This window comes from Bombus impatiens, unplaced genomic scaffold (genome assembly GCF_000188095.3).
Source record: "Bombus impatiens unplaced genomic scaffold, BIMP_2.2 scf_0175, whole genome shotgun sequence".
NCBI lineage: Eukaryota > Metazoa > Arthropoda > Insecta > Hymenoptera > Apidae > Bombus > Bombus impatiens.
The window spans coordinates 5,110-32,376 of record NT_176594.1 but is presented as its reverse complement, the minus strand read 5'-3'; the positions used below and the strand labels follow the sequence as shown (position 1 = coordinate 32,376).

The 27,267-nt window shown below is 32.0% G+C and overlaps 1 protein-coding gene across 2 annotated transcripts; it reads left to right on the top strand.

Moving 5' to 3' along the window:
• On the top strand, positions 1–27,267 carry LOC100743063. 2 transcript variants are annotated; one of them, XM_012382782.3, is made up of 4 exons: positions 1–149; positions 16,852–17,111; positions 21,628–21,747; positions 24,720–27,267. In XM_012382782.3, the coding sequence occupies exons 1-4, from the start codon at positions 126–128 to the stop codon at positions 25,276–25,278; spliced, it is 963 nt and encodes a 320-aa protein (XP_012238205.1). In that variant the 5' UTR covers positions 1–125; the 3' UTR covers positions 25,279–27,267. The 2 variants fall into 2 exon arrangements, with proteins under 2 accessions (XP_012238205.1, XP_012238204.1); XM_012382781.3 differs by lacking the exon at positions 1–149 and adding an exon at positions 4,574–5,206.

Here is a 27,267-nt window from a genome sequence, read left to right as displayed (position 1 = left end):
CAGTAAGTGGTTGTGATTAGACTCGAGAGGATTGTTTTCTATACTTTTACCAATAACAACTAAGATTAGTATTTCATTTTTAATACATATTTCACTGATATCCATTCTATTCAGTGAAAAAAAGGATGCTGCTGTTATTGCTACATGTGGTAAGTGTTTCCCATATCAAACATTCGTTAAGTATCATAGTTTCAATATTAATATAACGTAAATATAGTTTCAGATCTGATATTTTTCTTTCTATCTAATATTTAACATACACAATGCTACTGTAATTGAATTACCCCTATTGTTAACGTTAATTCTTATTAAGAAAATTGCATGTTTTTTTGCTGAAAATTATATATGTTTGTTTATATATTCATTCAAGTTAGATACATTTCTTACTTTAGTAGTATCGATTTAAAATCATTCATTTTTGTCATTTTTCCAATTTAGATTTAAATATCCTTTCCTGAATTTTAATATACGGAAATCGTTCCTTCTCGTTTCTTGCAAAGTGTAAGTAAAAAGTTATTTCTCGCTTAACGACTTAAGCGACGTGAGTATGCGTTGGATACTTTGTCTTCTTTTCGGTTTTAACTATTTGGTTACGTTAAATTAGATATACAGGGTGTCACCGAGCTGGTGGTACAAACCGAAAGGAATTGAATCTAAAACTAAATCGAAAATTTAGAGTGACAAATATGTCATAAAAATATCTGTCCTAGGTATTAGTAATATGGCTAATTATCGACTAAATATGAGCAAACGATCAGCAGGTTATTCTAAATGCGATAATAAACGAAGCATGTGGAGTAAAATTGTTTCGTTTAAGGGATCATCTTCAAGAAAGTAGAGTATGAACATGTTTAGTTAAGAATTAGCCTAGAACTTATTTCACACGTAGAATAATCTCCTATTGACTATTCTACTCCTGTCCGGGAATTAGCCATATTCAAGTATACCTGATTTCCTAACTCGATAGTCTCGAAAATGGAGCTCTGTACGAATAAATGTCACTGTACAATCTTGTTTTATCTTTTCATGTAGATCTTTTCGACTTGTACCGCCAATTCGGTGACATTCTGTATAACGCGAGCGATAATCAAAATAACATTCGGTTTTAAGCTGATTTTAAGCATTTGTATTGCATCTGTGAAAATTATACTATAGTTTAAACCTGATTAAACTGAGTACGTAAAAACTTATTGACATATTGTTTCACTACGTGTCTCTATTAATTTTAGAACGTACATATATCATTGGGATTATGATAAAAAATTTAGAGATTTAGTAATGTGTATCCATTAGGAAGTATAGCCACTTATACATACTTATTTCTTAATATCGAAATTTGTTCTTTCAATAATTTTAAAATATTCCAATCCAGCCAGTCCAAAGATAATACTTTTATCGGTTGATCTCAATGAAATAACGATATGATACATCCTAAACTCTATATGAGTGAGCGATTCTGATATTACTTCAAACTGTAAACGTTATATTAAAATCGTCCATTTGCCTATTCGCAAGTATCTTACTTTACGTCCGCTTATAATTAAAAATTTATTCTTGTGTTCAACCTATTTCACATTTTCACAATTTTCTGAACTTCATTTCGATTAATACAGATTCTGAAGCGATTTATAATCTATCGTAAAGAATTACCTTTATTATTCTTAAAATCGTCGATAAAATATGAAATAAATCGAATTAGCAAACGAAAGAAAAAGTTATATTTTCGCTACAGGTATTGAATTTTGACGTATTATTATAAGAGAGCTTTAATAGAGATTGTCGTAATTTTGATAAAGAGATGGAGATCTATGGATTGCTTACACACATACGTAAAATGATTAAAATATCTGTCAAGACGCGTGGTACGATCAGAAAACTTATTTATGTGAGAATAACGAAGAATAAGACAAAAGTGTAGAATAAAATCTTTTCATTTAAGGCCTTGTTTTTGAGAAAATCAAATTTGAAAATTCACCGAGTGCGCGTGTATCGAACTAATTCTTGATTAAATACGTTTAAACTCGATTTTCTAGAAAGCGAGGTTTTAAATAAAGAAATATTTATTCGATATATTGGATTTATTTCAACTACTATGAAATATTTGAAGTTAACAAACTGAAATTTATCGTGGAGATGGATATTAAAATCATGGACAATATGTACAATATGTATTTTCGCACAAAGACCGACTGCAAGATTATGTTTCTGATCCTATCTATTTCCTGGCAATTGTTTATTCTTACTGGTAATGAGAAGTTTTCTCAATGTTGTCTTTTGTTTTCTTTATAAATAGGCGGCATACAGAATAGAAAGAATACTGATCGCTGATCCTTACACGCTTCGTGAAAAGCTTGACAGGATTATTATGTCGATAATAATAATTTTTATCAAGAATCAAGAATCAAGAAGCGTAAAGATTGCTTATAAAATAAACATTAAATTATACTTTTAACTCGCTATTGTTTTCACTCATGTAGACAATTTGGCGATGTTACAAGTCAAAAAGAATGCAAAATTCTGTAAATGACAGCTTTTAAAATCACGCAAATTTTATGATTTTTTCGTAAAGATATCATCTCCGTTGTTAATGAATATTTACCGTGGTTATTAAGTAGAACATACACGTTGCACGCACAATGATTTTCATATATGTTATTTGATCAAAGTTATTTCATGTAAGTTATTCGATTATATATTCACCTTTTAAAACATGTTTTTCGTATTGTTATTATTTGTCAGTAAATGTGTGCATAATTTAAGAAATATATTTTTCTATCATTCTTAATAAATGAATTGTTTTAATAAAATGTAGGGTAATTTAACATTTTTTAAATCCCTATTATTTAGTTGATATCGACTAACATTACTCGCTAATAAATATTTGTAAACGAAAAGTAGATTAACTAGAATATTCTACTTTCTATAAAGTAATACATTGTCACAAAAAAAAATCAAATAGTAACAGCAAAAATTCAAATGGAAGAAAAAAAGAGAAAATTAGAACATATGCAACATTAACACGATACACGTATAAAAGTTTCACTGACAAAGATGACGCTTCATATATACGCACACAGTTGTACCAATTCAACGTGTACAAGAGTCTCAACTCGTAAAAGTGAAAGCGATGCAAACGAAGGAGAAAATATGATCGTGAAACTCGACCAATTGATCGCTATAAAAAGATAAATTGGGCTTTCCTGCATGTAGCTCTGATAACCTTGTTCGACTTTCATTATTGGAAATTTTATAAACGAAAGAATCCTTTTCTTTCGTTGTACGTAAATTTAAAAAACTGTACATTATTCGTTTTATTATCGTATATTTACAATTTTAAAAATGAAATTTTCTGCAATAAATTCATTAATGTATTCATTGGCAATGAACTTTCTTAAAATAAAGGATCAATAGGAGTTGATTCGTCGCGTATGTACCGTATCGTGTAATTACGAGATTGTAACATTTTTTGTTCATGTGCAGCTCTGCACTTGACCACAGTGTCATTTTATCTTTCAAATCAAATGTAATATTAGTATAAGTACTATTTACCTATGTCGGTAGGTAGGCTCGTCTATCGATCGGTAATTACACACGTCATGATCGATCTTTATTCAACAGCAATCCGAACTTCCTGCACAGAAATATTTATAGTACTTCATCTGACCCTGACTAAACTAAACGCAATGCTATTAAAGCAATCATATAATGTAATACCTGGATGCACGTAACTATGTCGTTTCAACATACATAGTTGTACATCGTTTCAATTCTTGCGATATATATCGTACAATTACTTTTTGTCCTCATCAAATACAAAATTATAATCTAAAACTTGAGTTTCTATACAGTTACGAGAATACATATAGACCGCGTAATAGTATTTTATAATAGCGAATTAAACCTTGATAGACGCTTTATATTATAATGAACATTACGGATGAATATGATAATACGAAGATAATATAACGCAAGCTACACAATACAATATATAGTTGAACAATATAAATTAACACGTAAGAGAACAAACACATTGATCGATTTACACTTGTGATACCAACAATAAGTCATTCAGTGTCAGCGTAACAAGTATGTAATGTGATCTTCAATTTTCTACATTTAACAACTTAGGGATAGAAAATTAGTTATTCAAAAATATGAATAGCGTTACGTGGCCATTACAGTACTTACAAATCTATAATGTAATATGAAAGCAAGGTATTTATTAATTATATTTACTACGTATTTCGAAATTCGAAATATCGAACATAAGTTATAAAATAGTTATTTAAATGTTATACGGGCAAATATAAAGAAACGATATGGAATATAAAGAAATATAAAAGCACTAAATCAACATTCGATCATACGAAACATGACGATATCTTGTTGCTGCCTGGTTATAGGTAACAAATATAAAATGGAAAAGATTAGCTATTGTGCTTAAATAGAAAATGAGATGAAAATGATTTTATGCAGGAAAACCCGCGCCAGTTCCTTGAAAGAGTAGGGGAATGACGGTAAAGGAAAGAGTGGAGATCCATAGAATGGTCGGCGATAGCTTTGAAAATACAAAGCATCCACATCGTCTCAGTCCCCGTATCGCGTCTGCTCCGCTCACTTCGTTCAAATCCGTGCGGATGATTCACTGTGGTACACATATATCGATTTCCTTTTTCTACTTCATTTTCACTTTTATCTATAAGTTCATTTACAAATAATAAAAGACCAACTGAATAGATCACACAAGCTATTTAAAGTAGAAGATATATTCGACAAAATTCAGATAAAAAAATGTATTAAAATTCCATTTTAATTTTTGCACTGCTAGGAAAATGAAAAATGTTGTTTAAATTTTATCGCTTTATGTTTGAAATCAAGAATGTCCGTTTTTTCTAAGTTTTATGTATCAAAGAAAGGATGAGCTATGAAATACTTTATATGATTTGGTTAAAAATAGTAGAGTCTTGTGTCATTTCACTTTCCTTTACTGAATTCTGAGAATGTACAATCTTTCAAAAAGTATCGTTAGACGACGAAATATCCATTAGCTTTGAACAATTTTATACGTGATTTATAACAAAGAAGAAGAAACACGGAAAGAAGGGGAAGAAAAAAGAACAGTATGGTGATATAATTCTACTGTAGTTTTATAATCATTGCAACGACTATGCTTTTGTGGATATTGAGCTGCCTGAACCTGTTAACGGTAAGCTAAATTCTGAGACTTTTATAATTAATTGCCTTAGATATAACACGTCTCAAATGCGTCTCTTGGCTGCACTCTTCGCATTAAAACACGTAGGAAAAACATAAATACAATTTCGTATTCGTATCCTAATTGTAAATGTATCAGGTGCGCGTAACAAACTTTTATAGTATAGTTTAATAGCACATATACTATAGTGGATAGTTTAATAGAATTAAAACACTTATTCGAAACCTTTATTTCTGACCAACAGAAAATGTTGAAAACTATATTTCATCTACAAATGATGAGCGTTTCTTTATAAAGAGTGTATTTAAAATGCAAAACGAGTTCGGTAACTGAACTGGACTTAGCTGTTTCTTTTTTATTTTAGTCAGGGAAAACTATAAAGGAGAATTTTTCATTGTTTACCAAGCTCTATCGCCGTGCAGTGCGATTTTTTACAAAAAGACACTAGTACATTTGTATTGATTAATTCCACGTGCCAATACTCTTCAAAACATATAACTTTTATCTAACTTTCCAAAATACCTAATCATTACTTTAAACATTTTTTCATTCGTTTTTCTTATATTTTCCCTTATATCGATCAGCACTCATACTTAAACAGTTCCTTTAATTCATTCTCTTCCTATTTTTTAAAAAGTCCCACAAGAACAACCGAAGGAGATCTAAGTTTAAACGAGGGTGCGAAATCATTTTTATCGCTTTTTCTCATTTTGTACCTACAACTAGGCTGTGTATAATCTTTCCTTTTTGCTCAAACCAACCATACTTTCTTCAATTGTGTTCTCTTCTCCTAAAATATGTTCACGGCAGTTGTACACGATTGGCTTATTCGCGACGATGATCTCTGCTGCAGGACTTGGATTTTTATCGCGCTTGATGAGAACGATAAACACATCCACTTTCTCGTTACTTGCAAAATCTATCTTTGCGACTATACACTGACGCGATCTGACATAACTTTCGATATTGCACTAGTTAATAACTGAATATGATGATAAGTCTAGATAAGTCTGAACACGAGGCATCATAAATGACACGAGAATTCTCATTAATATTACTGTTAGTAAACATAAACAACGACGCGACGTGACATTTCAATTATCGATGAACATTCTATAAAATTTGACATATCTGACAAAATATTAATTTCTTTGAAATTGTATTCTAATACTTGTTTATGCAGATTGCCAAGAAGAATCAGTTAAGGCAAAAAAATCACAGGGTTTCATCTAATAAAATGCAATTGCTCTTTGCAACTGCACCGGCGCAGTTCTGAAAGAATACGCTGCGGTAAAACCCGATAAACAATGCAAAATTCTCTTTTACATTTTTTTGTATTTGGGATAGGAACATATATGGCCAGCATATATGCCCCGTTATTAGACTAATCCTGTATCCAAAATACATGCAAAAAAGTAGAAACAACCATTGTATAATTAGAACATATTTAATAACAAAAACGGTGAAAATTTGCTGTTTCTAATACGTATACGTATGCTAGTATCCTCGTATTTATATAAATATTCTACTTAAAACAAATTACTTTTCCATATACTTTTTTTAAATACCTTAGTTATCTACAAATCTTTATGTGTTTTTTCACATATATACATCGGTTGTTATTCTTGTTTACACAATTGATAAATCTAAATGCGTTTAAGAATGAAACATCAGCTAATTAATTCCGCGTTCTAATGCATTGTACTATTACATAGTGCTTCATTTTTATTACTATGGTATAGTATCATCGAGCAAATGTTAAGACGTCTTACGATTATAATAATCTTATTATAATTATTCTCATTACATTAATACATATTACATATTGTCATGTATGACATAAATTCCCACTCTTAATTACCCAATAATATCCACATAACATAAGTTTTCACACAACATTCGCTCCCATGTAAGCAGAGTTTGGTTGAACATACATGTGTTTATAGACCGTGAAAAACTGGCTAGTAAGGAAGAAAGGACATTATAAATACATATACATATATCACCTAACTCTGCCAACCTTAATTACTCTCTTATTTGTCACGATACAGAAAAATGTTTCAAGAGAAAGTTATTGTACATGCATTTCAGGAGGAAAATTAGACTGTAAGAGTGAATGTCATTTCAAGGTCACATTTTCTGAGATTTTGACTAGTAGTAATGTCACTTAAAGGATATGGCCTATTTTTTCTTTACCACTAAATACGATGTCCCATGACATATTACTTGAAATAATTTGGGTCAAAAATTCCGCAAGCAATTCATTGAGGTACAAGTTCAAGGAAGGTGAATTACTGAAACAAAATGAAAGAAATTTTCGTCATTTCAATGTTATCGGACTGGTTGCATACGTTCTGCTCTGATATTTTTGGTAAACGAAAAAATGGGTCGTTTCATTAAAAAAAGCATTACTACTAACAAAATCTCAGGACATACGACTTTCAGGTGATTTTTACCTTCAGAGCTCAATTCCTCCCCTGAAATACAATAACTTTCTCGCAAAATAATTTCTTGCATCGTGACAAATAGGAGAGTTATTAGAAATGAAGGGTGGCGGAGATAAATGTGGCCTCCTGTGTATGCACGATATATCTGCGTACATATATATCTTCTATCCTAACGTTTAGAGTTTCTTGTAATTTACAAGTATTATCGTTCCTTAACATTATATAACTAAAAATTTGTACATTTCTCCTGTCTTATATAAATCGCGAATAAGTAAAAGCAATAAATACTTTTGAACTTGAGCTTTTAAATATTATATTACATGCATCAACTATTACTCATTATTTTAATACACAATAGTATTTATTTATTATTGCTTAGTCTGTGCCTTTCGGCTTTGGACGAAGCAATAATTGGCCTTCTGGTTTTACACCTCTTATACCTATTTCGCTTCTTACATATCTACCTCCCCTCTTATCCACTCTATTATATTGCACTCCCTTAATTATTCTATCTCTAAAAACTAAAACTAAAAAAACTAAAAACTAATGACTAAAAGCTATTTCAACTTTGGGCTACCTCCTTGCTGTGCTTCCTTTCTGTCGTTCCTCCCCGTCTTGTATTGTCCTTCTCTTCTCTATTATTGCTTTTAGTTCTGTTAGACCTTCTCCAGTCTCATTTGGTGTTTTTTCTATGTCCTTTGTCGTTATTGTCGTCTATGTCGTTATTTCACATTTTTCTATTACATGTCTCAGGTCTTCTTCTTTCCTTTCACATAGTCTGCATCTTTTTTCTCCCTCTTCTTTCCAGTATTTCCTTGCTTTGGTCTCATTTCCACATCTTAATACACAATAGTAATTATAGTGTTTGCAATAATATTTCTTCTCGCCCTGTTATAATATGTCGTCTCTTATATAGTATTTACAATTTGAAAGTCATGAATTTTGGGAAACATGTTCCTCAATATTTCTTATATTTTATTTTTAATTCCTTGCAATTGAGGCGTTTAATATATCGACAGATCTTTTCCTTAATCTTTAATTAAAATTAATATTAAAAAAATATTTATACCGGTTGTGTAAGAAAATATATTTATAAAAATTTATATCACGATAATATTTAATAAAATTAAGTAATACAATAATGTAATTGAAAGCGCAAATAAACATATAAATATTTGCAATTATAATACCTAATATTTCTGTATTTTCCGATAAAATAAACATGATAAAATATTACTTTAATATTAAAAGTTACACATATCTGGTATGTAACGTATAAAACTTGGTGCTCTTATATTCTTAGGACGTATGGCAAAACGTTGTTGAGTAAAATGCACTAATAATTAATGCAACGTGTTATGCATGTCAAGTTGAAATTGCGAAGGTCGTAATTGAATATGGAAAACGAATGGACTCTCGATGAATGTCAATTTTATTAATGAATAGGATTATTGCTGTGACACACATTTGAGTATAGAACTAAAATTGATCTAATTACGTACATACAACGTCCAATAATATACAATGAATACTATTAGCAAGTAATGTATATTCTAATGTAAAGCAAATTCCCTCTTCGAAATTATCAGTCATATTTTTTTGGAAATTAATCATTAATTCGTTTAATCTAAATATTAATTTTCATATGTTTAGAAACGTACATTTAGAAACTTGCAAAACGTACAAAGTATATATTATTTATAAATTTCCATAAATTTACAAATTGCATACAGTAGCTGTAAAAAGTGTTTGGCTATATGATATTGAAAAATTAAGAAGAGCTTCGTTAACCGCTTCCCGTGCCATTTAGTTGGACGAAACTCGGGCCCAAGCGGTAGACATCGACGCGCGCTAAACAGACCAGACTGATGCTCGTAAACAGTCGCAATACGAACAGAAATGTAGAAACTAACATTCAGTCACGATCGTAACGGGCAAAAAAAAAAAAAACAGTCCGCGAGCTCGGCTTATGTTATGTTATGTTTTTCGACATCGTCGAAGAGAGACGTTAACCCCTTCCCGTGACATTTAGCTCGACGAAACAGACCAAACTGATGCTCGTAAACAGGAACTAACATTCAGTCACGATCGTAACGGGCAAAAAACAATCCGCGAGCTCGGCTTGTTATGTTTACGTTTGACCCAAGTATCTAGTCAGACTCGCGATATTCATGTTGGGGCCAAAATCTTCATCGCGAGTCTGACTCGATAAAGTACGGGAAGGACTTAATAAATAGTTGAAATCAAGAGTGCCCTGATTTTAACGGCAAAACTTTGTTGGTATACCCTGTGGGGCAAAAGAATTAAAAAAACGTAAAGCAGATTATTTAAAACCTTATTAGAAAATAAACGTTCTCTAGTCTACTTGCCATGTTTATTGCCTAAGATCGTCAAAGATAGCGTAACGTTCTTAGCATTTCCAGAGGTAACTGATACGTTGTCCCCAGTATCTCAAAATATTCATTGCCTTTGACAATGTAAGATTGACAGCGATTGAAAGTAGAATTTATTACCCTGTGCAACTCAATTATATTTCGTCTTGTCTCAGTAAACGCGTTACTAATTCTCTTAATAGATTCATGGCGCGAATTCGTATTTCGTATTTTTTCTTAATTAGGCCCATAATATATACCGTCAATGTTCCACCGATATAACTTGGTCTCAAACTTTTGACAGATACTAAATCTGTATAAACTCACAATTTTCCTTATTATAAATGGATGTATATTCTGTTCCACTGAAAGCAAATTACAATTTTAACCAATCATATCTTATAGTGACATCTAAAGCAAGCGTCGAAACCGCTAAATTACTGTTAGTAAAGCATTGTCTGTACGATCCCTGTCAGTTATTTTCTCCGTCACCTTTCCCTTGCTTCCGTTGTCCCCAATACTGCAAATCTCACTATTCTTTGTACTGCCTCGTTTTATCATTAACAATCTGTGTATACTACATTAAAGATTTTGCTGTTAGCAATACATTTCTAGAAGTACATTACAAAAAGAATCGAATATAATTGCGCACGCACATCTTCACATTTGTCTCATAATGTTTATATATTATATAAACACATATATATTAAATTTATATTAGTTATATTAAAAATATCTTCCATCCCACTGAAAGTAAATTACAATTTTAATCAATCGTATCTTATAGCGACATCTAAAGTGAATTTATTTTATTATTGATGATTTTAGTGTAAATATATTTTATTATATTTCAGTTTTATAATAATAGAGGTAGGCTTCTTCTAATCTTGTAAGAATACGATAAGTCAAGATACAAAACACGAAAACGAGTTATTCAAATCGACATTATCTGTTTTCAAAGAAGAGAAGACTGCAAAATGTTGTGCCATAATTTAACTTGTGCATGTCGTTGGAGAAATGAAAATTTATTTCCATCTTTAATAATTCACAATAAATAAATATACATTTTGCTTGGTCGACAATGCACATTCACATATTTATACAAAGACATGGTATTTTATTATAAATTATGTTTGGTATATTATTATATTTATTTTTCGAACGACAGAATATATTGTCCAATCAAAAAAAGTGGTATCCCTAAAGCATCTTGTTACCGTCATCAGCAAAATAACGTTATAAATTGATTTGAAATTCTTATTCGAAACATGTTTTCTTATTATTGAGAACAAATTATGATTCCCTATTTTATCTCGAATCTCGTAATGGTTAGAGTAATTTTGTAAACTATATATAACAATAACTATATATAACAATTTCAACTACTATAGCTTTTGTAATTGTTTTACTTTCGATTATATTACACTGCATGTGCAGATCTCATTATAATCCTTTCGCAACATGATATTGCACACTCTAATATCGTATCCACACAACTGTCCATAACAGCTTGCAAGCAACAGTGTGAACGCGACATAAGGAATAAGAAACCAATAATCATTCAATCGAGACATAATAGAGCAGTTATAAAAGTATAATTAAATACTGGAATAATACCATGGTTATAATGTCACTTAATTGCTACTTGCAGCTTCCATATTTTCTTAATAATAATATATACTGATAAAATTGTAATTTTGAGAATTATTCAGAGCGCTTATTCAGCAAAATTATACAGTCTGATATTCGAGAAGAGTAAAAAATAATAATAGAGTAAATGTAACGATAACGATAAACATTAGCGTGCCATGAAAATTATCGGAAAGAAACAGTTCTTTTATAGCACAATACAATGTAACGATTATGTCTAATTTATTGGTCTTCTGAATAGAAAATTGCGAAAATTTCATTTCTGAAACAGCCATAGGCTATCTAAAAAAGCAAATGATTTTAATGCATTGTACATTTATTCTTAGGGTAAATATGTCAACTTTTATGTGATAGCAAAATCAATGCAAGATACTTTGTGTATCTCTATATACTTATCATCATAAAAAAAATATTAGAATTTTTATATCAAAATATGTTACAAACATTTACTTCTTATAAATGGAATCATGCGTATACGTACTTATTTGTACCAATCTTATAGTGAATTTGAAATAAATCCAACCGTTATACATGTGTCATAAAAAAGAAAGAGGAATACGTTAATTTTGAAATGTTTGTTTTCTGATGAAGCAAATAAAATCCATCATGTTGGGAAAGAATAAAGCAATGATAGCTTTTTAACATAAATGTATGTTACTTTGATTTGTCCGACTTCTTTAAAATCAGTGATAGATTAATTAAATACAAAATTTGGAATCTGTAGATCACGTTATTGCGTCATGTTAGTATACGTAATACTTCTTTAAATTAAATATCTTTTCTCAATTATATATTGGTAAACTCAACATTGTTGAAGATATTTCTACATTATTAAAGGTCTCAATATCAATGTATAAAAGTAATTCATAGTTGCCAATCGATACTTATTCAAATATTACCTTAATCCGTTAGACTGCAGCATCACACAACATCCGTCAAATTTATGTATTATATTTTCGTATCTCTTTTATCTCATACAAAATATTTACGATAAAACATCTCTGTTGACAGTTTCGTCTTATAAGACAATCGCAAAGTCACAAATAATGTACTACAATGTCCCAACAATAACACGTTCTTTATCGGTTATATGTTGTGTTTATTTCTGCTAAGCATAAAGCAGCTTGACCCCCTCAAATTGTAAGAACAAATAAGCAAAGTAAAAAAGAAAATCACTGGCCAAAAGGTGCATTAAATAAATACATTATACGTAAAATAAAGTACTTTTTTCTAAACTGTATTCAATTGATTTTCAATTTTATTTTCGAATATTATTTGAATAAATAACACTATAGAAAGTACAGTGAACCAAGCATGGGAATTTTCGGCTACCCGAGACTTTTATCCTTGTCAACATATACAGTATACAGCAACGCTTAATGATATATTGTAATATTAACACTTAAATGATTGACGAGTAAAAAATCAATAAATCGACGAAACAATATCAACAAACATATGTGTAGTAAGAATATTGCATGTAATAGCAATATTACATCAAGAAATACAAAAGATGCATGTGCATGTATCACATTTTTCAAGAAAAGTAGATGTAGTATACGGAAAACTAAAAGTTTATTCATAACTTTTAAACAATAGACCATTGGAACATTGGAAATTGCCTCCTACATTAAAAGAAAATTAGAATATAATGCATTATATCAATATAAAATTAGAATATAATTTCCCTAAATCAACCGAAAGAAAAATCATATTGGTCGAGAGCCACAAATTCTTCCTATTTAGTTTCGTCATTGTAAGTATTGTAATTCGTGTGTATTATGTCAAGCTTCCGAAAATCGAAAATCAATCCACTGAATCCATTTGGGATGAAAGAGTAACACTTATTTTAACATATGTATATCTACCTATTTTTAATCCTCCACGACACAAAAAATAAATCATACAGAGAAATTACTATCTTTTCAACATAAGTAAGCGTAAGTAATAGTATTAAAAGATTAAAAGAAGACGACCCTGTAGAATATTTAGATATCTTTATATACAGGGTGGTTGGTAACTGATGGTACAAGCGGAAAGGGGGTGATTCTACGCGAAAAAAGAAGTCAAAAATATAGAATAAACTTTTTTTTTTATTTTTTTTTTTTTAATTTTTCCATCGAGACAACGATCTACAGTGAGATCCGTTATAACGAGGCGTGATAAAGTGCACGCGTACCGAGCGAAAATTCAAAGTCGATTTTCTCGAAAACAAAGCCTCAAACGAAAAATTTTTATTCTATATTTTCGACTTCCTTTTTCGCGTAGAATCACCCCCTTTCCGCTTGTACCACCAGTTACCAACCACCCTGTATATCTGTCTCAGGATAACGAGTCGAACCGGAACTCCACTTGAACCGAGACTTGCACTTATTGCTAAATCAACAATACACCTACCTATCAAATCCGCAACTACCAAGAGTTGGATGAATTGCAGTATCGTCTTTATAAACGAATTTTTCTCTGGTACTATTTTTGCCGAATAGGCAACATGGCTATAGTAGTGCAACAGTACGAACCCATAGCCCGAAAAGGACAACCATACATTTTAGACGTGTATAACAGAAAAAGGATTATAAGAAATATAAAACAAGATCGTACATTAAGTACATTACAATTATCCGTTGATCTGTTACAACATCCACTACACGGTTGGCATTAGAAGAAACCAGTTATAGCGAAGTTATAGGAATAAAACTACAAGCGAAACTAATAGAAAGGAAAAACATAATATGTCTAAAGTCTAGCAAATTCAGCTTAAAAAGTGACATCTGTTAAAATGATGTAATTTTTAACCATAAAAATAAATTTAACATTCTTGGAATCACTGGACAGAAAATGGTGTTGCGAAAGAAAACGAAAGATTCAAAGTTAAAGATGAAAACCATGGACTTGGAAATGTTCTTATTCAGAGATCCATTTCATCATTGGCGATTGAGGATTGATATTAATTACTTATTCATAATTATAGTACGAACATAATGAACATGAGATCTTCTACTTGTATATGGAAGTATTGTCCTCAAACTCGATACGCTTATGGACACGACCTTCCACTTCCAGCATTCGCTTGCGAAATTTTCGACTCAAGTTATTTGAGGGTTGTGGCGTGGAGCATGAGTAGATACGTTTTGATCTTATCTTTTCAACGAGGAGCAAAAAATAAATCATTCTGTTTAAAACAGTTGTATTATCGGTAAAATCTCGGAAGATATGACTTTCAGATAAAATTGGTTTACATAAGCTAATTTGCCCCTGGAATTACAATAACCGTACAGTTAACACTATAAACCTATATATCTACCTAATCTATATAAACACTAACCTCTTTGCCTTTTGTTTTACACAAACAAAACATATATACATTATCCATATTCTTCGAATTTGTAATATTTCTTACATATCTTGTATATTCAAAGTAGTAATAATGCGAGAAAGTTTGCTTTTAAATATGTAGATTTCTACCAACGTGTTTTGTTACAAATACAAACGAAATATAAGTTATGCAACACGAAGAAAGGTGATTAGACTACAACAGCGGATGATTCGCATGCTTATTATAGCGTAAATATTGAAATAACTTTGCAAATTTCAAACTACAATAACTTCTAAATTAATAACTTTAGCCCTCCAGTTCCTATAGACAGTTGTACCATCTTTCATTTCATTTATTCTGCTTTATCTGTATTAGTATACTATTTATATCAATATATTGATTCGCAATATTGCTTATAGGATTCTTGTATTCTTTTATTTTTCAGTTACTCTTTTCGTATTGTGACATTGAACTTCTTTGCTGTTTTAAAGTAATGACATATAATAAAAAATTTGTAAGCTTTTATTAAAAATGAGAAAAACAAGTATTTTATATATATATATATATATATAGCTCAGACTAAACTCTTGAATATTGTTATTTTGTATCGATAGAAATAGAATTGAATACAATTTCCCATGTTGCGTTACAATCAAAACTAGATGCAAATAAATATTTTAATACTATTTTGTAAAGAATGGAATTATTGTCGCTACTGGTTATCGATTAATACAATCAAAATCTTAGTATCTTTTTGTAGCAAATGGCAGTTTGAAAAATATCTGATACTCGGATGCATGAAAATGTGTAGAATAAATTTCAGAATATACTTCTTTTTTCCAACAACGTTTCTTTCCATTTCTAACTACTTTAAAGATGATCACACAGTATTGAGAATATTATTAATCACGTGCAATTTATATTGAAGGATTGATTCATATTGTAGGATTGTTCACGATCGTCTACTGGTTTGGTGACTAAGCGCCATAGTTCTGTGCTCAAATACATTGAAATCCTTTTTCCTGCGACGCGATCAACGCGCCAACAATAACATAATCGCAAATAATGCACACTCAAAACGACACGAATAAAATTCTACTGTGTCAATCTGAACATTATATCTGCGTCATATATTAATGCTACATAAATTAAAATACAATTAAATATGTTATTACTTCGCGTTATTAATTAAGTAATCCTACCCTGCAGACTCTCGCAATACAGAGTCCTTTAGTTGCAAATTAAATACAAAACGCTAAAGTCGAAATTAAACAAAGTATCAATATCAGTAAATAATAGGAATATTAACAATGATGTTGACTGTATTATACCATATTCTCAATCAATATTTATGGTGTTAACTCGAAGAACATTCAAGCCCATGATGAACACTAATTTCCAAACTGATCAGAATATTATATAAATTACACGGTAAACGAAATGTATCCCAAATGTGACAGAGAAGATTCCAATATCGCATATTGACAATGCTATTGTTGATTATATGCGGATCCTTGAAGCACCTTTTGAATTTATTAATCCTGATTCATTGTTGTATTTTGTAGACTCAAATTGCAATTATATCTCAAATTTTTGTTCAAACAGTGCATCAGATTGTTTATTAAACGACTAACGATTAAACGATTCATCACTCGCTTTATGATCCCTATGAAGAATAAAACGATATATTTTTCATTTTCTAATAAAACCTTGAAAATATTGAAATCATCTTATACAGGTTTCTTATAAGAGGTGTTACCTTATTGTATTTCTCTGTTCACTTACCGACGTAGCATAAAATAAAATTTACAATTCACGGGAAAACAATTGTTATTTTTTCGATCGTTTCAGGTTTCCATCTTGTGTTTGTCTACGAGTGAAATAGAAGCTGAAAAAAGTGGTTGGAACGTTGATCCAAATACGCAATATCATATTCAAACCGACGAAGGACCTGAAAGGTACTTTCGTTTCCAAACATTAAATGGACAATACAGAAAGGAGAAAAGATTATTGGATGGTACAGTTATCGGCACAGAAGGCTGGCTAGACCCTCTTGGATATTTACGACTCAAAGATTACATAGCTGACGATAACGGATTTCGAATTCTCAGGTAACGTAAATAATTATAAAATGTGCGTGTCTAAACATACGTATATTATGTTACGTATGTGGTAAATCTCGTTGAAATTTTTCTATTACTCCACGCAATACGATAATGGGCTTAATTTTGTATAAAACTAGTCGTTGACACGTTTCATTCACACCTAACCCAGAGCCTTCTTACACTATGTTAATAGTGTTGTCACTCGGAACAAGCGAATACAGGTTGTTATCGGAACTTACATGGGGACAGGATACGTATAACTGCCACCTTTGAATGTTTGACCTTGTGTCTTATTAATAGTCATAGCGTAACAAAGTCTAATAAGGAACTGCCACCGTTTACATTAGAATGGTAGATCCGATGAAGTCATTGGTATTCGACGTATCATGATTTTTGCTCCAGTAGCAATCTGTCAACACTGTCGTCTCTATTATACTATACTTATTCAGATTGTGTATTTACATCGTGTTCCATCGCATCGTTTTGATGGATTTACTTTACCATTAACCCTGATTACATCTATTACTATCTTCGACTTTAAAAAATAAATTGCCATGTCCGTGGAATTTAATGAATGAAGAGACGCGATAATGAACAGTGTCCTGCTCGTCCACTACTATATCGATTGAGATATAAATCTGAGAAGAAGCATCAACATTATTTAAAATGAAATCGTTGATACTGTTTACCGATTTATTTTGTTGGAGCTAATATTGCTCGCTCTTGAAACCGGAAAAAAGAGATGTGTTAAAAGAAGAGTCGGAATAATTCATTCATGCTCTTGGCCATATTACAAAAAATATTAGAAAAGTGGGTTATCGAGTGGAACCTTTCCGTTATAGTTCGCAAAACCTTCCATAGAGATGTTTATGGTAAGAGAAAGCTCCTGATTCGAAGAGCACGCATAAGATCTTTTAAGGCATTCGTTGACTCAGCTCACGTACCTTTGAATATTACGGGCAAGGTTTACCAAGTCTTCTAGCACACAGTGATATTTCCTATCAACTCTCTGTTATTATTACCAATGTCCTTGAAAGTTCTACCAAAAGTTTCTATTCCACTTTTACGAGACATTGAACTGTCGTCCCACACAATGACAGAACATGATAAAAGAATCTTGGATTTAACGCTTTGCTTTGAAATGTTGCACACGGCGTTTTCATGTCAACATATATTTGATGGTAATTTAGACATTGCGTGCTAAAAACATTGCAACTATCCCAGCTGAGGCAACTGCAAGCGCAGTTCGACCTTCGAAGCGTAGATTGTTAAACAGCAAATTGATCATGAAAATTTTTCTTGTTCTATCAGGTGCGTCCGAAGGACTTTTCGTTTCGCGCACTGGTAAGAATCGCATTATATGCAATTCTTGATCGTCATTTAGGATTAATCTAGTTGCAAATATCTTCTGTTCATTATAAGATCTTGTGCACTGTTCGAAAAAAGAAGGCTTAGGATTCTCTCGCTCTTCCCTAATATCGACTGTACGATTTTATCAATTTCAGTAAGGGCTGAGATGAAAATCATATCGTTTGAATTCCAAGTCTGGCAATGAATGCTTGGTCCGGATGCGGTGTAAGGTACGGCCTGGCACGCTATCTCTGTGCTTCATCGACAAAAATAGTACATCGGATATTTGACAAAATGCTAATATCACAGAAAATAAAAATCCAACGTTCGAAGCAGAACTTGCGAGGACCGCTTCTATGAAAGTCTTGTCCTAATAAGAATCGTTTTCTAACAGATCGAATGTTTTACAGGCCGGCTGAAGAAATGGGCGCATCGCACGATTTACAGCGATAGACTTTTAACGACGCGGAATAACATTCGTAGACAGTAGCATTCGTGTTGTTGGGGTGGGTGGTATACACGTGACTGACTGCGTTTTTCTAGCGAAGAACCTAGCTTACGACGTTAAAACATATTATAATTTTAAGTACAATAGGAAGATATCTCGTTGCAGAGTAGCGTTTTGGCAAAATGATCAACGACATACAACTTAAAAAATGCCGCCAATGTAGTATTTCGCGAATGTGCTGAGATATCGGCAGCATTGTCGCCGGTAAATAGAACACGCTGTCCATTCTCAAAATAGGCAGTCAAGTGCATAATGGTAGGCGACGTCTCGTGGATGCTAAACGATAGTATTCTCCATTTCATTTTAAGCATTAATGCTGAAAGTGGCTTGATCACTTTCTTTGCTGATGTATTCGCATATATACAGGGTGATTGGTGGTACAAGCGGAAAGGGGGTGATTCTACGCGAAAAAAGAAGTCGAAAATATAGAATAAAAATTTTTCGTTTGAGGCTTTGTTTTCGAGAAAATCGACTTTGAATTTTCGCTCGGTACGCGTGCACTTATCACGTCTCGTTATAACGGATCTCACTGTAGATCTTTAAAAAAATTAAAAAAAAATTTTTATTCTATATTTTCAACTTCTTTTTTCGCGTAGAATCACCCCCTTTCCGCTTGTACCACCATTTACCAACCACCCTGTATATATATGTGTGTGATCGATTTAACAAAGTTACAGAGTTCAACATTGATATGAAAGCTAAACGTTGTGAAAAGAGCGGTGTTGTATGGTCTGACCTACCGATTGTCGGTAACCTTTTCTCCCCCCGATCCAATCTCATCGTAGGATATTTTTACTGGATACCTCCATTGCCGAACGAACATTTTGCATTCAAGGGTCCGTACGATACCTGGGTCATTTATGTGACAATCGTTACGTGTAGTTCTGAATCTGAGAACAGGATCAGGAATTTCAACACTAATCGGAGAATCTATTTTGTCGGACCTGATTTTACTTTGCAGCCAAACCAAAAGTTGTATGTATTTGCTATTCTACGGTGTATAGGAAATATTTAGTAGCTCCAAAAATGTTGCCTTTATTAACCAAGTATATTTATTCTACGTAATTGACCTTTATATGCCCCCAAAAAGACTAATAATACGAAATCGTAGTCTCCTCGACGCTATTTAACCCTTGGCATCGTTCTATTTGTGATCTTTTATTTGACTGTGAAATACGAACATATCGTAAATGTTGTCAACACAAGAGCAATAGAACATTAACGTCACTTTCCAGGAGAACGGTTGAGTTTCATGAAGCCTATAGTTTCTTTTGGAAAGTTAATCCTCGCTATGAGTAGAATACGGTAGAATAAAAAAATTTCAGCTTTTGATCTTGATTTTGAAATTCAAGGTCAATATTGCGACATGTTTTCTTGTAACAATTTTTAGAAAACCGAGTATGTGGAATCACGCTATCCTGGTCGCAACATATAATTTCTTAACGGCCGATACACTTGAGAGCAGAACGTTTGAACAGTTTTACTCCATCGGTCGAACCAAGTTTCGCATATCGCGTGTCTTGCGGATTAATCCAATCGTCTCAGCGCTAGCTTTTCTGAATCAATCGCCTAAAGTTGACTCGCGGCATGATACGCGAGTGGGTGAGACTTTTACCCTTTTACTGACACGATGCAACCCACTTTTTGTGCTTTTTTTATATGTAGCACCTCGTAATTTAACTTCCTGTTAAGTTCATAAAATAAAACTCCGTGTATTATCACCTGTTCTGATCTATAAGAAGTTTTCATGTCCATCATTTTAACAAGGTTTACACATAGTGCAGTATGTTGATATTTCTGCCAAGGACCCTATAAATGCAGAACAAACTCAAGATATCATCCGTGGCTGAAAACCTATTTGAGATTACATACGCGTAAGGGAAACAAGTATTCTGCATACTAGCCTCCACCCAATGTTCTTGTAATATTTCTACGTTGTAGCACACGCTGGCATTGGATACGATCTCAACAGTCGAATAATATGTGATTCCCAACTTTATTAAAGATACTTATTCAATTACGATTATTACACTTACTAAATCAATACTTATATATTGTATACTATATCCAATATATTATTTATGCTTATTAAATCAATTATGAATACCGAGGAAATTTCAAGTTAAAACAATATGAAATTCAAACTAATCTTTTTAATTAAGATTAATGACAATCTGCGCAAAGTGGAATTTAGATGTGTTCATCAAAAGAATCTCACCAAACTGTGTCTAGTGAACATTTTTTTACAATATCCATATTAATAATTAACATTGTAAGTCTACGCTTACGTTAGTGCTTTGAAATTCGCAATGATTTATAAATGTGGTCATTTAGAACGATAAGAAGAAAGAGAAAAGAAGACAGTTTTATTCTTCTACGGGCTTCTGAGGCTTCCTGGACGATACAATTATTTACATACCATTGTATTCATAATAACTTAAAAAATGAAATAAAATTCTCTTTACATAATTAAACAATATCACGTTTTTTAATAAAAGAGACGAGGAACTCCCAAAATCGAATATATGTATATTTGAATTTATTTAATTTAATTCCATTCTATTCCATCCAATCCTATTCGAGCCCATTCCATACCATTTTTATTATTGCTGCGAATTGATCAAAATATCTAATTAATTATACGAAAATTTTTGTTTGCATTAGGTCGAAAATGATTTATGTGGGTAAAAACAGACCTATTTACGATGCTGTAACGGAAGCAAAAAGAGTGCCTCCTCAAACTGGAATTCTTGTACAACCAGCACGTCCACCAAATCCTTTCAGGTAGTATTACTACTTTATAATATATAGTTTTAGACAGAATACAAGTTTAAAAAGCATAGGATGGCCACGAAAACATACAATTTTACTAGAATTATTACATACAAGTCTTTATGCATAAAATAATAAAATTTTTAAGTTAAACGGTTATCGTCGCTAAAATGATAAAACTCTGAACAAAAAGAAAAATTTAATGCCTACAACGGATAATATATATACCTAAATCAAGTTTGAGCATTATGTAAATATATGTATTTAAAGAATTTTATGTTTAATTAAACTAAATCTTTTAGTTTGTCTTACAACTATTATAAAATAATTAGACGTTATTTTATTTTAAGAAGAGAATAATAGACATACTCGCGAATAGAGTCCCTGCTCTATTCATACACACTCATACACATCATATCGATACTCGTGATCTCTTTTACGATGTCCTCTAAAGCTACGTAATCGGTCTTTATTTATTTATTTACTTCGGTGGAGATAGACATCGACTTTTCCTTCATTGATTTTCAAGAAATCGCGTTTTCACCGAAGAACGTTTCCATTTTGCTGTAAGAATGCCTATCATCGAGATCGAATGTCCAATTTACCTCTATCTCGTCATTTCCTTTTTTTGTCGTAGCTAAATACTTTAAAACTCTTTTGTCGTATGTTCGATGTATTTTTTCTGAATTTGAAACGAATTGTGGTAGTTTAGACGTAACATACAATGCTATACTTGGTCACGTTGTTAGCACCATACACGTACCTATTATATCACGTACCTATTACATCAGAGAACCAATCAACTATAAGGTGCCAAAGTATTTTCTATCTCCTTTCCTGATTTAGTTGATGGACCATCGCGTTTTCGCTAATTTATATCTAACTAAACTACAAAGTTCCTTTTTCATGGTTATCTTCCTTTCACCGCGTTGATACGACTCCGTTATTACTCCCTCACATACTATCGATTCTATTTTTTCAGTTAGGTTAATCTCAACGTCTTTGGATTTAACCATATATCCCAATAGGTTTCGTATTATCTCCCTGCGTTTCGTTTTCTATAAACTATAGCTTTCTTATGTGTTTCCGCTTCTCATAAATTATATATATTACTATCTACGTCATTCTTATGTTCGTTAGAATCTTATAGATCTTGAAAGTATCGGGAAGATCGCGAAGCAGAAGTCTCCACACTTTTTTCTACGCCGTTGCTCCTTTCCCTCTAATTTTTCGATATAAAAAGGCTAGTGGTTAAATGAATTCACTTGAAGTACAGCCTGACGCACACTACGTCACACTAATGTTTTTTTGATACTACCCTTTGATGCCCGCTTTCGTGTTTGCTTAAATGCTTAGAAACCGCAGTCACTACTGATCGATTGCAACAGAATATAGTATACAGAATACAATACATTATTCTTCGCCATATAGCGTTTGTTCAATTGCAATATCTAATCCAGAGAACCCACAACGTACATCTTTGCCACTCGAGACGTGTCGATTTGTTAATAATATTACAAACCTTGCAACTAAGGCTTTCTTTCTACGACTCCCAGCGTTAACCATACAAATGTTGGTCCCGCGTATCATGTCCTTGAGTTCCCGGTGTCGGCCGCACGACGCACAGCAGCGCGTTTCGCGAAAAGCTGCGAGCAAATTATTTTGTTCTTTTTCTATGTACTGCAACCTGCTCATTTGAAATATTTATACTGTTATTTTTTTAAAAGTAAAAAGCGATATTGTAAAGTAAAGGCGATATTGTACGGTATTGTAATACAATGGCACTCATATTATGAATTTTTATTTAGATAGTTAACGCATTGAACGTCACGTATTGTATACATTTTGTTAATATTTAGTATACCAAATACGACACGTACCCAATTTCGAGACTTTAATGATATTAAAAGACGGCTTATATAAATCACATAAAAGTATGTCATCTTCTTTTTCAAACTGTCTCCATGCCTATAACTTTCTAAAATTCTGTATCCATATCTGCCTGAACAGCCCTGTCTGTATCTTAACAATCGTTCAACTCCTTCTGGGATTTCCTTTCTTTCTTCGTTCTTTGAAATTCCGTATTTAGCTACTAGAATAGAAATAGAAAAGCGGTAGAAAAGATCCGTATTTGAATGTAACAAAGATTTCTTCTACGCATGTGCCCCCGATATTATCTTGCATTTTTATCGCGGCATTCTAAGGCTTCGTTTGAATACTCGCCTACCGCAGGTAAAACTTTTCCACTATTTGCGGTCCATTAAAATTTGATTCGCAGTTACCGGCATATAGTCATTAACTATAATGTTTTATGTATAGTACGACAGTGTTTCGGCGATAGCCAGAAAATGCTATTTTATTGATTAAATAGATATTAATAGCTGTTAATATTATTGTTAAGGTATAATGAATTAATAACTTTATTAGCACACAACATCGATACATATATATTACGCTCTGAAGACCTCGATAACCTTCTTACACGCACGCTTGTTGTCAAACAGACTATTCTAGAAGCTTCTAACATCTAACAGTGTTTTGTCTCAACTAAGGCCTGGACGTCCTCTGACGCTTACACACACACTCCCATGTACAGTGTAAATGTATCATCTACCTAACAATTATATAAAGAATGGAATAATAAGTTCTTTATTAACTCCGGTTATATTTGCCGTTAAATGGTTATCGTTAAATATGCGCCCACCGTCGATTTGTATTCCTATAGGATTGTCTTACGTGGTCAACTTTCAATCCTAAACCCGATCCAACTATAATATCTTTGTTCAGCTACCTTGTGAACATGTTTCAAATTAAGCTTTCAACTTCTTTGTCATGGAAAATGTTGATTTTAATTTGTCACATTGTTTAATTTCACTCGGAGATTTCACTTTATAATGTTATTAAACGTGCAAACAAAGTTAAAATGTTTAATTGCAAAATTAATCGACTGTAAAAACTAATGTCAGTTAATGTCTTTTTTTCAGACAACCAGAAAGAGAACACGTTGTTCCTTTAGTTGGTAACGACATAAATTCAGGTTATTACGCCAGCACCACTATTAAACCTGAAGCTGATTATTCTTCTGCTGTATCTAATTCTAACAATTACTACTACAATCCAAATCGAGCAAGTTCTTCGTCTGATCTTGGCAATTTAAACAATTATTCTCGAAATACCTATCAGAATTTTCCTGCTGCTCGAAGTGAACATCTGAAACCAAGCTTTCAATTACCAACAGCTACATCACGAAGTAATCCAACGACATTTCCTCAATTCGATGGAACATACAACACTGCTAACGGATTCCAATATTATTTGAAAAGGCAGTATCACGAAGAGGAACAAGATTCAAGTGGAGCAAATGTCGGTTCTTTCGGTTACATCGACCCATTTGGTATTAGAAGGGTAATATATTTCAAAACAGATCCGCAAACTGGTAGATTTCTACATCAGAAAAATAACAAATACGTGGGATTCGAATCAACTCCGTATGATCTATCGTTACCTAATACGTACAGACGTAACTCAAGATCAACAACGTAATATATTTCTCCAAAGTTCATTTTAAAATAATACGGGTATCTTGGACGACATCTTATTGGGATTTCCTTTCTCTGTATGCCTTGTTACTAATGTAAAACTGGAAGAAATTGTGCTAACTTTTAGTGAAATTTTAATAGACGTTAAATAATAATAGGCCACGATAATACTTATTTTACGTATAATGCGTATTTCTCACATTTTGCGTGGATAACAAAATTAGCGTGAAAATAGGCTCTTTTAGCACCTAAAAACTTAGTCCGCAATATTTACAAAGGAATTATAAGCTGTAAACGTTGTGCCATGTTAGATTATTGTAGTACTTATTATCCTCCAATGATACTTTAAACTATGAAAATATAAGGAAACCTATTGCGTCAAATAGTTGAGTTAAAAACTCCATTACTATAAAATAGATAACAAGATACATCGTAGGCATGGTAATAAAAAATTAATAAATTTAAAAACAATACAGTGAAACTCATTTAGTTGCTGATTTTTATACAGGATGCGTCACGCAACTGAGACGAATCGCATCTTGAATTTGATAAGAGACAGAAAAAGATTGTTTAAGCAGAAGTTGAAAGGTATGGTAATATCTTCCTACGACTTTGCTTGTTTTGTAAGTGCAAATACGCACACGAAAAATTTAGGGCACATTTTTTTTTAGATGCATTTACATACTCTTCTTACTCATATGTAAGTATTATTTATCATAATGTTTAACAACAAAGTCACATACTTACTTTATTTTACTTTATTAAAGATGACGTTTGAGTGTCCTGCCTTTATACATGTAGTAAGCGCATCGCATAGATCGTCTCTTTATTCATTCGTAACGAAGTTAAAGTGGTCGCTGTTTATGTTTGAAAAATGTAGTTTAATTTGTTCTTCTAAGTCTATCAATAAACGGATCCCATACGGTCATGGTGTTGCATCTGCCAAAATACGATATCTGCCAATCGATGTACGCTGTATATAAGTGACTTCTGAAATTATACTTAATACGACTAAAATATTCTAATATCGAAGTGATGAGAAAGAAACGTTTATTACCTGTAACGATTAGAAAAATTCATAGTATGGATTCAATACAGAATATTTCGTGCTAATGAAAAGTAAAGGTTTTCTCTCCGTTTTCTTTTGTTAAAGGAATCTAAATCCTACAACAAAGGATAGTGTAATCCAGCTGGCTTTAACTTTATACTAAATGTATTCTAAAAAAATTAGTTAAACATTTATAGCAACGCTACGTCTCTAACAATTCTTCCGAATTTCTGTGCTAATTATTCGTTTGTAGTTGATTGTCTATACTTGAGTTTTCACAATACGCTTTAACATCCGCAGCTGTGTTTGAGACAGAAACTTGAAAGTTTACAGTTTAATTTCTCGTAATTATTCTGTAAGTACTGCAAGTCGGAATCAATGTATGACAGTATATGACAGTGATGGAAGAGTGTAGGTGAAAGTAAAACATGTTCGTTAACTTTTCAGTATGTTTGTTACAATGAAAAATACTGAAAATATTAAAACAAAAATGATGTTTTATATATATAGCAACATGAACGTGCGTTCAATGATTTTAATCAACATTAATTCATTACGTTATCTATTATGAAACTAAATAAAATCACGTTAAATATTTCAACTAATTTCAAAGATTCTGGTTACTTTCTAGCAACGAATATTTGTTATGTTATATATTATGATTTGTTTATTGGGATGAATAGGATATTTGTCAATGAGCGATTATTAAAACTATAGTAGATTTAAAGCAACCACAAAGACGTGTTTTAACGTGATCCGGCGCTCATTTTCGATAATAATGTTGAAATGTGTTTCCTGCTATTACTGAAACTAATTATTTTGTCCGTATAATACTATTCGATACAAATTTTTATTTAATTTATATAATAAATTATTTATAAATTAAGTAACCAAACTTCTATAATTATATATAGCGATAATAGGAATAAAACTTATCACAATATA

Coding starts and splice junctions, on each gene's coding strand:
- LOC100743063 (XM_012382781.3), top strand. CDS start 5,168: ATGCTTTTGTGGATATTGAGCTGCCTGAACCTGTTAACG. Junction 5,207..16,851: donor GCTGCCTGAACCTGTTAACG/GTAAGCTAAATT, acceptor CGATCGTTTCAG/GTTTCCATCTTGTGTTTGTC. Junction 17,112..21,627: donor AACGGATTTCGAATTCTCAG/GTAACGTAAATA, acceptor TGTTTGCATTAG/GTCGAAAATGATTTATGTGG.